Below are 16699 nucleotides of genomic sequence, written 5' to 3' on the forward strand. Positions count from 1 at the left end.
TATTTCTAGATTTTCTTCGTCAATAGTTCCTAAGTTTATTTCGTTCCAAAAAGATTACGAACTTAACTGAAGCGATGTGTAGCTCAAACGGGACACGCTAAGCGACAGAGAAATTGGCCTTCTCTGTCATCTTGGGTACCCCATTGGGCTCGCTACACGTATACATCGCGTAGTCATCATCATCATCATCATCATCAGCCTAGTTACGCCCACTGCAGGGCAAAGGCCTCTCCCATACTTCTCCAACTACCCCGGTCATGTACTAATTGTGGCCATGTTGTCCCTGCAAAGGTCGTAATGTCATCCGCCCACCTAACTTTCTGCCGCCCACTGATACGCTTCCCTTCCCTTGGAATCCAGTCCGTAACCCTTAATGAGCATCGGTTATCTTCCCTCCTCATTACATGTCCGGCCCATGCCTATTTCTTTTTCTTGATTTCAACTAAGATGTCATTTACCCGCGTTTGTTGCCTCACCCAATCTGCTCTTTTCTTATCCCTTAACGTTACACCGATCATTCTTTTTTCCATAGCTCGTTGCGTCGTCCTCAATTTCAGCAGAACCCTTTTCTTAAGCCTCCAGGTTTCTGTCCCATATGTGAGTACCGGTAACGCACAGCTGTTATACACTTTCCTTTTGAGGGATAGTGGCAACCTGCTGTTCATGATTTGAGAATGCCTGCCAAACGCACCCCAGCCCATTCTTATTCTTCTGGTTATTTCAGTCTCATGATCCGGATCCGTGGTCACTACCTGTCCTAAGTAAATGTATTCCCTTACCACTTACAGTGCCTCGCAACCTATTGTAAACTGCTGTTCTCTTCCGAGACTGTTAAACATTACTTTAGTTTTCTGCAGATTAATTTTTAGACCCACCCTTCTGCTTTGCCTCTCCAGGTCAGTGAGCATGCATTGCAATTGGTCTCCTGAATTACTAAGCAAGGCAATATCATCAGCGAATCGCAAGTTGCTAAGGTATTCTCCATAAACTTTTATCCCCCATTCTTCCCACTCCAGGTCTCTGAATACCTCCTGTAAACATGCGGTGAATAGCACTGGAGAGATCGTATCTCCCTGTCTGACGCCTTTCTTTATTGGGATTTTGTTGCTTTCTTTGTGGAGGACTACGGTGGCTGTCGAGCCGCTATAGATATCTTCCAGTATTTTTACACATGGCTCATCTACACCCTGATTCCGTAATGCCTCCATGACTGCTGAGGTTTCGACTGAATCAAACGCTTTCTCGTAATCAATGAAAGCTATATATAAGGGTTGGTTATATTCTGCACATTTTTCTATCACCTGAGTGATAGTGTGAATATGGTCTATTGTTGAGTAGCCTTTACGGAATCCTGCCTGGTCCTTTGGTTGACAGAAGTCTAAGGTGTTCCTGATTCTATTTGCGATTACCTTAGTAAATACTTTGTAGGCAACGGACAGTAAGCTGATCGGTCTATGATTTTTGAAATCTTTGGCGTCCCCTTTCTTATGGATTAGGATTATGTTAGCGTTCTTCCAAGATTCCGGTACGCTCGAGGTTATGAGGCATTGCGTATACAGGGTGGCCAGTTTCTCTAGAACAATCTGACCACCATCCTGCAACAAATCTGCTGTTACCTGATCCTCCCCAGCTGCCTTCCCCCGTTGCATAGCTCCTAAGGCTTTCTTTACTTCTTCTGGCGTTACCTGCGGGATTTCGTATTCCTCTAGGCTATTCTCTCTTCGACGATCGTCGTGGGTGCCACCGGTACTATATAAATCTCTGTAGAACTCCTCAGCCACTTGAACTATCTCATCCATGTTAGTAACGATATAGCCGGCTTTGTCTCTCAACGCACACATCTGATTCTTGCCTATTCCTAGTTTCTTCTTCACTGTTTTTAGGCTTCCTCCATTCCTGAGAGCCTGTTCAATTGTATCCATATTATAGTTCCTGATGTCCGCGGTCTTACGCTTGTTGATTAACTTAGAAAGTTCTGCCAGTTCTATTCTAGCTGTAGGGTTAGAGGCTTTCATACATTGGCGTTTTTGATCAGATCTTTTGTCTCCTGCTATAGATTACTGGTTTCCTGTCTAACGGCGTTACCACCGACTTCTATTGCGCACTCCTTAATGATGCCCATGAGATTGTCGTTCATTGCTTAGTGCCTCATATTAAATCACCATAAGAATACTCGGGCATATTTCTTTTCGAAGTCACTTATGGTTGCAAGTACACTCAATGTTAAACTCTCCCCGCATAGCATATATCCTACTTTCGGGCACGTTTTTTTTTCTTTTTTAGCTGAGTAATTTTTTATCACGGTATAAATGCCTAATTTCATAAATTTCCACCTTTGTGGAGCCTCAGAAATAATGACAGTTACTCCTTTGAGAAGCATCGGAAAAGGGCGACTGTTAGTCCTCGAAGGAGCAACCGCATGGGGAGTAACAGTTCATCCCCTTGCACTTACCCCCTACGAGGAGGAATGGTTGTGGAAATTGAGTTCCTCCCCTAAAGGAGTAACCTCATTTTCTTCTTAGAATGTATGTTTGTGAATTGAGTTAGTATACCTGCGTTAACAAATTTATACGGCGGATAAAACCCCAATGCTTACTTCGTGTATTGCTGTCCACCAATTTGCTAGCGCACTCGATGCTTCGCCCTTCGGGCATAACTTCGACTTTTTTTGTGTGTTATCGCTTGGAAAGTCACGAAATAAATATCCAGCTTTACGAAAGTGATTGATGAAATTTGCTTTCATCACATAGCCAAACATTGAATCTTTCGTTACTATGCTTTTATTTTCGTGAGTGAATAAATGAAATTCTTCTTCTGCTTCTTCTTCTTCATTTAGCACGTTCGGTAAAGGCTTCTCAAATAGTTATTAATTCCGCAGCCATCTCTTTAGCTCAATGGTAGTGTTCGGTTCATGAAAACTACCCCAGGTATCTGGGGTAGCTTCCCTTGTGGTGATTCCCTTGCGCCAGCATTCAACAGAAGAGAACAATTTTGGAAGTCACTCACAGCGATTTTGAAACAGGGTAGCTACAGCGCGAAGGTGCAGCAAAGAGCAAGGGTGCACACACAAACACGCCTTGCTTTGTGTATGTCCCCTGAATGCCTACCAAAATATTCCAACAGTCCTCACAGAAAGCCACACTTCGCCTACCACCGCCCGGGAACCGAATGCACAACGCTTAGACAAAAACTCCGTGGGAACTGTCGATGCGACAACAAACGAGCATTCGGTTCTGCCTAGTTTACGCGGCATTCTAGCAGAGGCGGCGGAGACTTGGAGAGTGATGACATATGTGCATGTATTTCGTGGCGAAAAGCAGACAGTACGCCGAAGACCCCTAGGTATTGCACAATGCGACACTTGTGAGTCAGCTTGTGAGTGATTATCTGTGTTCTTCACGCTAAGGCAGGTCTGCGCCGTTGGCCAAGCATTCGTAGCTGACACCGGCCGAGATTCGTCCCCCACGTGTCAGGAAGCAGTAAATTATGTGCGTAGCCTCGTAAAACCGTGTTAAACCTCGAAGCTTTGCACAAACCCATCACGACTTGGTGGCCTTCGGGCTAGATTAGGATGTTTATATCTGCGAGAATATCAGTTATAGGAAAAGAAAGAACGCTTCATTTAAACACACATGACAATGTACGCTTGCTATTTGTTTTAACTAAATTTAATATTTCTAGCGGCACCGAACTCTTCCAAAAACCGTTTCATAAAAAAAAACGATAGAGAGAAAAACAAAAGAATGCCGCCAAGTGCAAGAGAAAGCTTAACGAAAATCGAGTTCCCCCCCAAAAAATAGAAGAGGTTAGACGAGGGTGGTGTGAAAGTCTAGGCTCTCGTTACGACGTCCGTGCGGGAAGCACAACGCGAGGTTTAGCGGTCGAAAATGAGGTAGCAGCGTAACGAGAGGAATGTTTCTGTCAGGAGGTTCCACAACGCGGTCCATTGTTTCCACCGATAAATGTTATCCGCACACGCTATCACTTTCAAGTCTCCCGCTATCTTTCCCAAGCTGTGTGCAGATCCGGCCATGGCGTCTGCTAGGTGACGCCCACCGCGTTCTTCCCAGGATATATCAGAATAGTGTTGGTCACGTGTAAGGTGCATAAATTCATTTTTCCGCATCGGACCTCCATACGCGTACCCTCTTACGAGGCTGCTACGGTTTTGCAGCCGGAGGGGTTTCGCCTACGATGGTGCCTGATCGAGGACCGTCGCTTCTAGCAATGTCGTCGTTTCACACCCCACGTGTCCTAGCACTGTCGCTGGTTCTGCTTTTTCCTTTCATCTCAGTCGCTGCTGCCGGTAAGTGTTACAATATTTTGCATGATGTTTTGATGCTAGGATCGTGAGAAAGTTAGGCTAGAAAAAGACGGCATTTATGAGTGAAATGTCTTAATTGCCTTGAAATGAGGCACTCTCCCAAGCTTTGCAGCTAGCCTATTCTTGTTTCTCACTTCGAAAATATTTTGGTGTTCAAGGTTTCCCCCTATGAAGAATAGAGTGAATAGTGGAAGAATTGCAGGAAAATTCAATGAAATATTTATGGTCGAATGATTCCTGCAGTAATCGTACCATTTTGCTAGAAATATGTGAGATCGAGAATAACAATGAAGGAAACTACTTTGAGAAATGTTTTTAACACCAATGTGAAGAATATCATTTATGGACATTGAGCCCGAGATAAAAAAAAAGAAAAGGGCTGACTGAACTGTAGTTGACGTCAACGTAATGTGAAACATGTGATTTGTAGAAAACGCTTGTATGAATAATTTGTAACCGTTGCCTATCGAAAGGCTACGTAAATATTACATGCTGCATTATTTACGTTTGAAGTAAGTAAGACAGAATGCTTCTAATGGCAAATATTAAGATTGAAAGCAAACTAAAACACAGTCTAACATACGCCGTGGCAACCGGGCATGCGCTCAGTTGCCCCAGCGACAATCGCCAATTAACCCAAGTGGCACACATCGGTCACCTCTGTGACACATAATTTTAGGCAGCACTATCACCACTATGAGCCTACGAAAACGGTGAGATAGGCTGCGTATCACCGGGATCTACCCACCGAACGGCCAGATAACCCCCCTCCCCCCTGTCACCTCCCGGCGGCACTTAAGAAGAATGATTTGCATTAATATAGCTATTCTTTGCATTTCACAATCAAGTCCATGCGTCGCATCACGTGGAGGTTAGGTCTCGGTGCTCTATAGCTGGAGCCCACTGCCTGCTCCATATAACCCGCCTTGGGTGGCAAGAAAATGCTTTTCAGGTAATCGGGCCATAGCCGCGATATTTAACTCCATTGTGATTGTGAATTAAAAAGTCTAAAGAACGAAACGCTGCTTAGGACACATTTAATTTTTGGCAATTCACGAGAAATACCTTAGATATCATGCAAAGCAGCACATGGAATTTCTTTATTCATTTCTCTCTCAATTTTTTTGTTCAGACTGATGTAAACGTCGCTTCTGCGATGCTGAGAAGTTACTTGCCCTATTTTTTTTTTACTAAGTGAGATTTTTGTTTAATGAAGTTGAGCTTCCGTGGGTAATTACTCCAGCAAAAACTTTCGAAATGGCCTCGCATTCCAAAGCCTAAATTTCCGCACATCGGTAGCCTAGGTTGAACCTCGGCGGGGTGTAAAGGTGCCTTCTGCTCATGCGCATAATTTCGCAGTTTTTGACTGTAAGCCCAGGTATGGGCATTACGTCTATTACATTGCCTCGCATTGTAGCGCACTCGTAAACGTGTTGGTGTACTAACACCTAACATAAATCGAGGTTTAGATAAAAAAATTGCAAGAACGTGTTGTTTTATTTCGTCTTAAGACACAAGTGTAATGGCGACGGGAAGACCACTTTTTGACGCGGGTACAAGGACATTATAAAAGAGACTTAGCAAATGCGAGTGACACACGGGAAACAAATATATATATATATATATATATATATATATATATATATATATATATATATATATATATATATATATATATATATATATATATATATATATATATATATATATATATATATATGGGGAGAGAGAGAGACAGAGAAAAGAAACGGGGTTAACCGAGAGGGCCGATCTTTATTTATCATAATATAAGAAGCGAACCAACCACGACACCAAGGACAACATAGGGGAAATTACTTGTACTTACTAATTGAATTATGGAAATCCACTTTCATTCAATCCCCTTTCATTGCCAATAATTTATTATTTATTTAAGTCCATTTCGTAATGCACTATAATAATTTTCGCTGTGTTGTCCTTGGTGTCTTTCTTGGCTTCCTATACATATACATATGTTTATTTCACTTTCCTTCAACACGTAAATTGGAAGCAATGTCAAGTTACTCTGCCGTTATGAGTAACATAAAAAAAGAAAGGCAGACCATGAACAGTGACATTCTTGTACTCATTTAAAGATCAGTGCAGAACTCATCAGCCCAGATTGATACGTGCGCCTTGTAATGCTTTATCAGCGTCCATTAGGGCATAGTCCTCACTTCGAAGTTGCTCTGAGGAAGTAATGGACTGGGAATTAATGACAGAGGATAGAGCGGTTACAGACAGAGTGGGATAGAGTGGGTCGTGTGCGCCTACCTGGCGCACACGACGTCCAGAGCAACTCAGTAGATCACTTGTTCTCTCCTCTTAAGGTCGACGGTGCCGATAACATTGTAATTGGCCTTATCTCAAAGAGAAAGAACGTGCGCGGAGACGCCCACTGTCTATTTGAGATACCACAGCTGCGCTTATCGAATGAACACTCTACGCACCTTCTCTTTCTGCCTAACGAAAGCGCACAATTCTTTTCAAACACTTTCGTGATCAGAATGAGAATGGATGAAACAGCATAACCTCGAGCAATACGCTCGCTAAAGGAATTCGTGTGCCTCGCTGCCTGCTCTGTTTTAGCGCAACGACATCGGAAGTGAACATTTTTCGCCCCACTCATCGCCATCGCGTCGAGATTTATTGCAGAGAAGGAATACTTTATTCATTTTTTTCCCTAGTATAACTACCCCACCAAGGAGAAGTGTTGGTTTGCTTATTCAAAAGACTTATTTATGGGGCATTACCTCCCAAAGGATTCAAACATCAATACACTAAATAATTTTGCAACCTCACGAGATAAGAGGACGGGTCGAGGTATCATAAGAGAAAATGACAAGCGCTGACAGCTAACTGGCGTGGTTTATTCGTAAAAGCACTATTTATAGCGCGCAAACATAGCCTAACCACAACCAACAACTACAAAGTAGAATAGGTAAAATTCCCTCAGGCATGGTCAACCACACGCACCTTGTCATGTCTACCATGTCCTGTAAGCTGTATTTGTGTTCTTACCCTCGCACGAATAAAAGTGGCAAACTAGTCTTATTTCTCACTTTCTTAAGGTCGCCCCGATGAAGGGTTATTGATTGAGTTAACGCGCCTATAATGTATATATATTTACGGAACTATCAGCAAATGCGGACCCAAAGGAAACCGAACTTTTATTTTTCACACCTCTCATTGTCGTACTTGCACCTTCGACCACAAAGTGTAGCTAGCTACAAAATTCAGCTATCAGTGCCTTGACGGATGTCACCGTTGAACCAAATTATTTTGCGCATCGCTTTGTTTTTAAAAATTTAAACATTATGTGTCTGCGAAACCATGGTGTGCGATCATAAGGAGCAGTGCGTCTGTATTCGATTTTGCTTTCTTTTGGAAAAAGGCGAACCATCTATTTCGATAGAAGATTAGTGGACCGCTATACAAAATAAGGATAGTAGTTCTGTCGGCCGTACGAACTTGTAAAAACACGCATACTTACTAAATTCACAAGCAAGGTGTCAGGCGCTTACAAGCCAACGTGAACACATCTCACACGATGACCGCGGAAACTCGCCGTCAAAACGCAGCAGTGAAGAAACGCGGCCGCAGCCACGAGCGAATCGAACTTCGTGCAGCCGCTCGCATCAACGCGAAGAACGCCGCGAAAACACAGCTCAGCCCGGACTCTGTACCCGTCGCAGATGGCTTTCAACGTACAGCCGGGCGCACGCGGCCGCCCGGGCTGCCCGCAATAGAACGCGTCCCGCCTGCCTACCCTCCCCCTGAAGCCTTGCGCGCGACGGAAGGCGGTGCGCTTCCTCCCCGCTTTCCACCATTGCGTGCGCAAGATCGAGCCGCGATCTCCGGCTCACCCTCGCAAGCGTTCCTCGCACGTACCGCAAACGGCACGCGAGGACGATTTTTTCGCACTTGGACTTTAAACGGAAACTCAGGGCGATGCCGACGTCGATGCCGATGGCAGAAATACGCATGTAGTTTCCTTGTAATTGCTATGGCAACAAGAAAAAAAAATATTCGCAGAATCCTCCTCACATTGACTGTCGATGATACAGCCTTTAGTATTTAAGCAATACAGCGATACAACATATGGCCACCATCCAAAGGAATTATGATGAGGCGTCTACTGCAGCGGGACTCCGCTTTCACGGTCCCCTAAAAACACCCGGCGCCATCTAGCGGCTACACACCGAAGCCTGCGGGCATAGCATTCGAAATGCATGACGCACCGGTGCGTTCGAATGCTGAGAAATGGGCCTCGCAGCAGGCGGGATTATCTCTCCCGCTTCGATGATGACGATGTTTATTTATCGGCATCTCTTATGATAAGGGGCTGTGACAAACTGCCCCCAGGCTGCTCGAGTTACGCAGGCATGCTTTACATGCTTTTCATTCCAGCATTTTTGATAACATCAGTTTAATCTTCTTTCTCGCCCTGAAAACTTCTCCATCTACATTGCATCGATACCAATGCCTGTAATAAATCCTGGTCGCATCAATTTCCTCCCCTATATTTTCCACTAATACTCTAAACGTATCTTGCTATTCTCGACCAATGACCAGTTGATGCTTCCGTCCACGTTACATCCAAGCGTTTCTGGAAGGTGTATCTTACCTATTGGTCTCACCTGGTGAATCCCTTCGCATTCCATTGGGACGCGCAGAGTGGACTGCAGATTTTTGCTGCAGCATACGCATGCCCATCTTGTTGCAAATATTCATTCTGGTATGTTTTTGTCCTTAAGCAACCAGCTCGAGTCTCAGATAGCAAGGCACTTTTGTTTTATCCTACATTTGTTCTCTTGAAATTTGTTTCTTCTCATTCTTTTAAATCTCCATAGCCTTGTTTTGTTTCCGTTCATTTCACCCAATTCAGTGTCTGTTTCTATCACTGTCTTTTTGATGAATCCTGCCTGTCTATTTGCACTTTCAAGTACCCTTCAGTTGTTTGCCAACAATCTTGGCCTGTTCCTCCATTCTATGCCCGCGGTTTTCAGGTAGAGATATTTGTGCACTCTAGCCACCCATTTAGTTCGATCGATGTTCTTGAGTCTTTCTTCAAAACTAATTTCGTTCTGGGCCTCTCTGACTTCAAATGAAGCCCTACCTATGTCAGCTGCACTGCCTCATTTGTGATTTCGCCGTGGACTCCCGAAGCCAACCGGCCTACCAATCGTTGGTTAACTTGCAGTTACTCCTTTCCAGATTGCACGCACCACCACATATTTATTGTGGCCCCAAAGTACTCTATTTCATTATCGCGCTTCCCCTTTACTTTCAGATTATCTTGGTGGGTGGTTGAGCATGGCTTTCCTTTCTTTATGCATGCGCCAAGGTACTTATATTACCTCACTGTGGCTATGGCTTGCTGCTGAATTGACACCACGTAATTACTCGTCGTTTCATTAAAGGCCATAATATCCGCTGTCTCTGGGTTAAAATTATGGCCTAGATTTGCCGTTGCATTGTCACAGATATTCGCAAGTATTTGTAAATCTCCTTCGTTGTCCGCTAGCAGCACTATGCCGTCCGCATACATCGGTCCGGGCACCTTCTGTTGCACCATTTTTCCATTACGCATGTACGACAAATCAAAGCATAGCTATATGTTTTCAAGTCCTCTTTCTGCCCCCACAACGCAAAACGTGAATAAGAACGGAAACAGGGGACATCCTTGCTTCAGTCTTTGGTGAATTTCCCCCACTTCCTTACATTTTCGGCCTTCCCATAGCATTTGTACTTGGTTGTCTCTATATATCTTCCTCAGCGGCTCCATGAAATCGTCCTCTATGGCTTCGTACTTGGAATACAGCATAATGATTCCCTCTCTATGTAGGCTCCCTTAATATCTAGACATGCTATCCATGAAGTTCTATTCTGAGCTCGCTAATTCTTTATGCACTGAGTTAGTAAAACAATCATCTAAGCGTCTGCCTGGCCGGAAATCATTCTGTATTTCCTTCAGTACGTCATTTTTCTTCATCCACTTCGGTAGTTCTGATTTTGTGGCGTGCATAGAAATTCTATATGGAACCGACGTAACTTTAAACGGCCTTTCCCAGTTCGACGTATCCGTATCCCCTTTGAATTTGTAGATGAGCTTTCATCTTGCTTTCACACCATTCAACCGCAATCTCCTTCATTCTAATCAGTTGCTCTACGGCATTAGTCAGCAGTGCCTTACTTTTCGGGCCGAGCTTATTGTTTAACTATATTGCGATTTCATCGGTTCCTACTGCCCTGTTATTAGGGGCATTTTCTTCTGCTTTTTCTTTTCAGTAAAATGTTTATATGCTAAATTTTGATCTCTCAGGCTTACCCGTCGTGGTTGCTCAGTGGCTATGGTGTTAGGCTGCTGAGCACGAGGTCGCGGGATCGAATCCCGGCCACGGCGGCCACATTTCGATGGGGGCGAAATGCGAAAACACCCGTGTGCTTAGATTTAGGTGCACGTTAAAGAACCCTAGGTAGTCAAAATTTCCGGAGTTCTCCACTACGGCGTGCCTCATAATTAGAAAGTGGTTTTAGCACGTAAAACCCCATCAATTTCAATTTTCTCTCAGGCTTCTCTGTTGTTGATGGACCTGTTCCAGTCTGAACTACGCTTTCTTTTGGGCCGAAGTTATCACTAATAACGTCTCTGATGTACCGCAGCGTATCGTCTCCTTTGAATATGTTACTGCCTTCACCCCTTATAGCTAGCTCTTTGTGAATTTACATGGTTACAGAATATTTTTAGTGGGCCTTTGACTCTTTTGCGAATGTCCATGCCTCCAATGTTCACTTCTGCATTTCATTTCGTCTTGCACGAGCTCACTCGCCACACTTTTCTTTTGCCGGTCTGCTTAAAAGTTGAAAGTCGTTGGAAAGAAGAAACCTGATTAACCTAAGCTCTTATTAGGCAAAAAAACGTTGAAAGTTTACCCCTGCGCTTTGCATAGCCCTGACTTAAAGGGGTTGGCTAGGTACGCAGTCGACGTTGTCTTTTTGTTGTTTCTGCTGTTTATGCGGCCGGTTAATGAAGGGTCAAGGTAGAGAAGCAAATGAGGACAGTGATTGTCCAGTAAAACACACCTGAAGCTTGATGCCCCATGGTGTTGATTACCAGGCGCCGTTTTCCTGCTGAAAAGTGCACATTGTGAAAAATGTAAACTTGCCGGACTAGGCGCTGCTTCAAAGTCCCCATGAAAGAACACCGGAAGTCATTACAAAGGCACACCCAGTTCCCATTTATCTAGCCGTTGTCATCCGTGCGGTTGCACATTGGATTTTGCGAATACTGATATCATCATGGGACAACAAAACTCCCGTACTCGAGAGAAAGCTAGAACACTTCATATTCTTGTGCACTCGCACCTGCGGATAACTCAGCGCTTCATTTCTCCAAGACAATAACCAATGCGCATGCTTGAATCACATGTGTACACACGTGCAGGGTCTCGATAGGTACTTTCGAAGCATGTTTTCTTGGATTTCCATCCGTTTTCGTTTTGCGGCGTTTCGCCTTGCATATACGGTATACATTTGTCATGCATTTTAATTGAAGCTTCAGCTGTAGAGCGCTTGTGCCGGGTCTTCTGTTTCGCGTCCGTTGGTGGCGGTGATACATGATGCCTTCAATTTTTGCCGTGTTTAAGAAATATACATCAGTAGTTGCCGCTAGCCTCAACAGCAACAATCAACAAAGACGCGCGCAGTAGGCGGCTGCAAAGATAGTGACTGGCATATTAGGGAATGAAATGAATCTGTGTGGCCACGTTCGCGGACCGCTGCTGCAACTGTCCGTACTTGTTACCGGCACTTCGAGATGCCCGGCTTTCCTCGAGGAACCCAAAATTTGCTCATCCACCAGCGTTGTATCACTAACCTTCAAACAAAGTTCTTCAGCCCTGGAACGTCGGCGAAAGTGAGCCCTGCTCGTTAAACAACGACAAAGGGAGTAGCGCCGCTTCCTGCCATAGTAAGTATCGCGCACCACTGAATCGTGATTTCTGAAGGGCTGCAGAAAATAGCGCCTCTTCCTTTTTACAATCTCTCTCTCTATATATATCCATACACATCTACCCTAGCCAGCACGGAAACTTATGCCTACTCTTTCGCCAGTGTGTCGATGAGTAAATAGGCGCACATTTGAATATATGCGTACCACATACGCACAATAAGCGACGGGCTGCACTGATATAGCACCAGAATGGTCGAAGCTGAATGCTTCGTGACGGTCCACAAGAGTAAGCGAGTTATTAGCGATGATACAACTTTGCTACAAGGTATGACAACGTACAAAACAACAACGTTTCAAGCCTACTTGCGCACAGCAAGAAAAATCTGTGGAAGTCAGCAATGTGACAAGCCGCTGCTTCAAAATATTTGCCAGATAAAGAACGAAGAGCAAAATACACTAATCCTGATTCCATTCACGAGCGGAAAGTTTGGATAGCTTGGAACACATGTATATTCGGCACCGCTTTTAGAACAAGCACGATATACGCAGCACGCGCCGTTTGGATACAACTTAATCAGCAATGTCCAAATCGCTTTCGCATGTTCTCTGAAGCTGTGGCCAAAGCTTCATATTGTCCACCCAGTCACCGTCTACGATACCTCCCTAAACATAGGTTTGTCAAGCCGCACCCTCGTCATACTAACCTATTGTAAACACGGACGCAACGGAGGCAGTTGAGGCACGCAATGGACGCGTCACCACGTAAACAAACATGGCAGCGACCACGGCATCGCCACGAAAAGGGTCAATAAACTTCACAGGTGGGCCTTCATGAAAGTGCGCCTTAGCTTTACGAACTTCAGATGCTATAGCTTCTGATAAGCTAAGTTACCTCCGTACAGATTATAAATGCGTAAGCATTCGTATGCCCACCCAACGAGAAAACTCGTCCGTCGTGCGCCCGTCTGTCACGTGAGAAGAATAACTATGAAGAAATTAATGCATCAAGCAAAATAAATCCGATAGGAAAAACCATCGCGGTGGTGAGTTGTGAACCTACGATTGACCACACGATCAGAAGCCGAGTGTTTTACCCACTGGCTAAACATCCACGCTTGCAGAAGGTGAATGTATGAATGTGTTTTACCGGCGATACAAAACAAATGTCAGATGAAAAGCGTTTGTCTCAACGCTCTGTTGAAAAACTGAGTGATGGTGAAGTGAAAGCCATCACATGGACGATATGTAGAGGTGACTTGGATCATTGTAGAAATCAGGAAAATTGCGATTTTACGAAAATTAAATGTTAAACACGCCACATCCCGATGCTTTTCGGTGGTCGCGGGATGCGCTTCCGTTTGGGCGTTTCTTCAGCGGCTGAAATGCGACCGATCTCTGAGGGCTCATGTGCTTCACGTCGTGTGACACAGACAGATAAACAATCAGTGAGTTAATAATGATGATAAGGTGTGATGATGGGCGTTATATGGGTGTCGTCGTGGTTGATAAGGGTTTCACGCGGATAGATAATCTGCTAAAGAGCGATAAGGGCTTACCATTATGATAAGAGTAATTCTGATTAGGTTGTAAAGGACCGATAAAGATTTACAAGGCTAGGATCAAGTCCGAAAAGGTTCATAAGGACCGCTATGAGTTTATGGGCGTCGGATCAGGTCCAATAAGGTTTCTAAAGACAGATCAGGGTTGATAACTGTCAGATCGATCGCGATAAGGCTACTACCAACCCATAAGAGCTGATAGTGCTCGAACCTATCCAGATAAGGCTGATAACGACCGATAAGGGTTGATAAGGATTTATGATGGTCAGATCAGGTCGACAAGGGGCTGTGTGGAGATAATCAAGTTGCACAATGATTACGCCTACTTCGACAACCACCAAAGGAGTTCTGCGTGAACTTTTTATATACTTCGCCACACCCATAAATTCTTAATAAAACAGTCGGAGAGGACGATGATGACATAAGTTGCAGCATGCAAGTATAAGTGCAAGAAAATTCTCGTTGAATGGGCGGAGCGTGGAAAGCAATAGCAATGTTTGCTGTTACGCTGAAGCTCTTAAGACGGTGTGCGCACAATACACTAGGCAGGCGTCTTGGCACGACACAAGATACGAGGTCACTCAATCTGTGCAGCATAAACAAGGCCTTGGCAACTATTAGGCGTTTCAGAACGCTGGCGTAGGATACTTCGATAGCGTACTATGGAGGCATCCAACGCTGGTGCGATGCGGAAAGCCGGCACCGGCTTTGCAGGCCTCCAGCTTTAATTGTGTACGACAGCTGACAGAAGTGAAGCTGGGAGCACTTGTAGCTTGAAGCGTACGGTTGGTTTTGCATGTGCAAAATGCTGTGGTGTGCCTATAGCTGCAAATAAGAAACGCCAATGTTTGCGCGCACAAGAATAGTACCAGCAATGCAAGGAACGCTGCCCCGACTCGACAGCAGAGGATGCGTCGTTTTTGTAGCCAAAGGCTCTCCGCGCGCTTGTAGACACTCTCACCATCAACGCGTGAACAGCGCATGCGCCGTCGATAGCAGGAACTCACGATAGTACCAACGGAGCGACGAGCATCAGCATATATATATATATATATATATATATATATATATATATATATATATAGTAGACATGCAAGTAGCAAGATTAGACATGCCGGCCTTCAAGTACGCACGCTGCATAGTTGTCATGCGTGCGCCGATACGAAATTAGACTTTCTGCTTAATCTCCAGTTCACAATGTGTCACTACGCTAGCACACGAAATGCAGGTAACCCGAAGCGACCTACGTGCAACAACCTTTTGTTCCTTCTCCAATTCGCAGACACTTGCACTTTCGACAAAGGCATCTGCCCTGAGTGGGTGTCGTCGAAGTGCAACATAGAGGCATGCTTCGAGGCTCGCAAGGTGGCCTCTATGAAACTCGGACCAACCTATGACCACACTCTCAAGACTGGTAAGAAAGAGCAGCGCAAGTTATCCCCTTCATTGATGTGCGTGCACCGCTACAAATGATGAAATTCTAGCGCCCTATGGTATACTGTGCTTCACCTAGGTATCGGAGTTTCTTCTTTTTTTTTCTCGAGCTGAGAATTAAAATGAGTTTCGTCATACCATATTATGAATCCATATCATAGTATATATTATGAATCCATGTTATATTAAACCTGAAACACTTTTATGACTAACTGTAGAATGACATCCCTATCAAATGACATGGCCTAACAAATCTTCTGCTGCGAAAATTTCTCAATTCCTTCGAACACAAACGAAGCCAGACGTAAATATCTGACCAATGAGTGGCTTTTTTCAGGTTTCCTTTCACTAGCACGCTGAAAGATACAGAGAGGAGTCGGCAAGGTGCGGCAAGCAATGCCCCGCCTCGACCGTCTAAATATCGAATGCTTTCGCCGGGGAAACAGCTTGTGGTGGCCCCACGTGACGGTCGCGGTATTTACGCTACGCTTTTCATCTCGAAGGCCACCCGTAGCAGACGCATCAACGCAACAGTCGTGTGTAGACCGGCTGTGCAACGGTTAAATGTTTTTTCAGTTTTTTTTCCGACTGCTGACATTAATATTTTTCGTTCATTCAAATCAAATGAGCTATAATTACTATACTGAGAATGTCTTCATGATTACGAAATCAGCCAATAGCTGTTCGTGGGTACATGTGCATGCGATGACGCTGCTTGGCAAGATTGCGATAGAGAGGGCATGCAATTTTTCGCTGCTTTGGAGACGAGATTTAAAATCCCCTGCTGCATGCAGCGCAACAATATTTGGCTCGCATGTTCGCAGGACACTTGTTAATAGATTGTCAGTGCTTTCTTGCTGTGTTCATGAAGTGTTTCAGGGCCCCTTTATTTAAAGTTCTCATGACAACTTTCGCCATCGTCAGCGACCTTGGCTTGTTTCGCGAGCTAATGGTGCAGTTAGAGCCGTATCGGAAGCGTCCTACCTCTTCTTTTACATCTTCTACATACGTCTTCTAGTTCTCTTCTACGATTTCACAGTATTCACAAATTGCAAACAATAACCATACGAGGTATAACAGTTATTACATGAACAATGCGAATAACCTTAATACATTTCTAAGTAAGGTCCACAGCACATAGCAGTACGCTTTTCGGAAAAAAGCTGTGATTGCGACTTCAATCAAAAACGTAAACGTGGACTTGGGAGCTTAATCAAAAATACGTCACAACTCAGATGCAGACCGCAAATTGAAGGTGATGTGGCGAGGGAACAGAGTGGACTTAGGATGCAGTAAGTGTGTAGTAATAAATTGGGCCACTTTTAGTAATTACACGTCGCGCTTACAGCTTCGATTGATATGGAAATGCCCATATATATATATATGTATATATATATATATATATATATA

At 44.4% G+C, this 16699-nt stretch overlaps 1 protein-coding gene across 2 annotated transcripts in view; it reads left to right on the forward strand.

The window, feature by feature from the left end:
* Positions 1-4035: 4035 nt before the first annotated feature.
* Positions 4036-16699, forward strand: part of LOC135909444 (MAM and LDL-receptor class A domain-containing protein 1-like) — a 251164-nt gene continuing 238500 nt past the window's right edge. For both annotated transcript variants that reach the window (XM_065441402.2, XM_065441403.2), the window contains exons 1-2: positions 4036-4306; positions 15138-15269. In XM_065441402.2, coding sequence (XP_065297474.2) covers positions 4195-4306; positions 15138-15269 — 244 coding nt within the window. In that variant the 5' untranslated portion in view covers positions 4036-4194. The remainder of the gene's footprint in view (positions 4307-15137; positions 15270-16699) is intronic.

Source organism: Dermacentor albipictus, chromosome 3, assembly GCF_038994185.2.
Source record: "Dermacentor albipictus isolate Rhodes 1998 colony chromosome 3, USDA_Dalb.pri_finalv2, whole genome shotgun sequence".
Lineage (NCBI taxonomy): Eukaryota > Metazoa > Arthropoda > Arachnida > Ixodida > Ixodidae > Dermacentor > Dermacentor albipictus.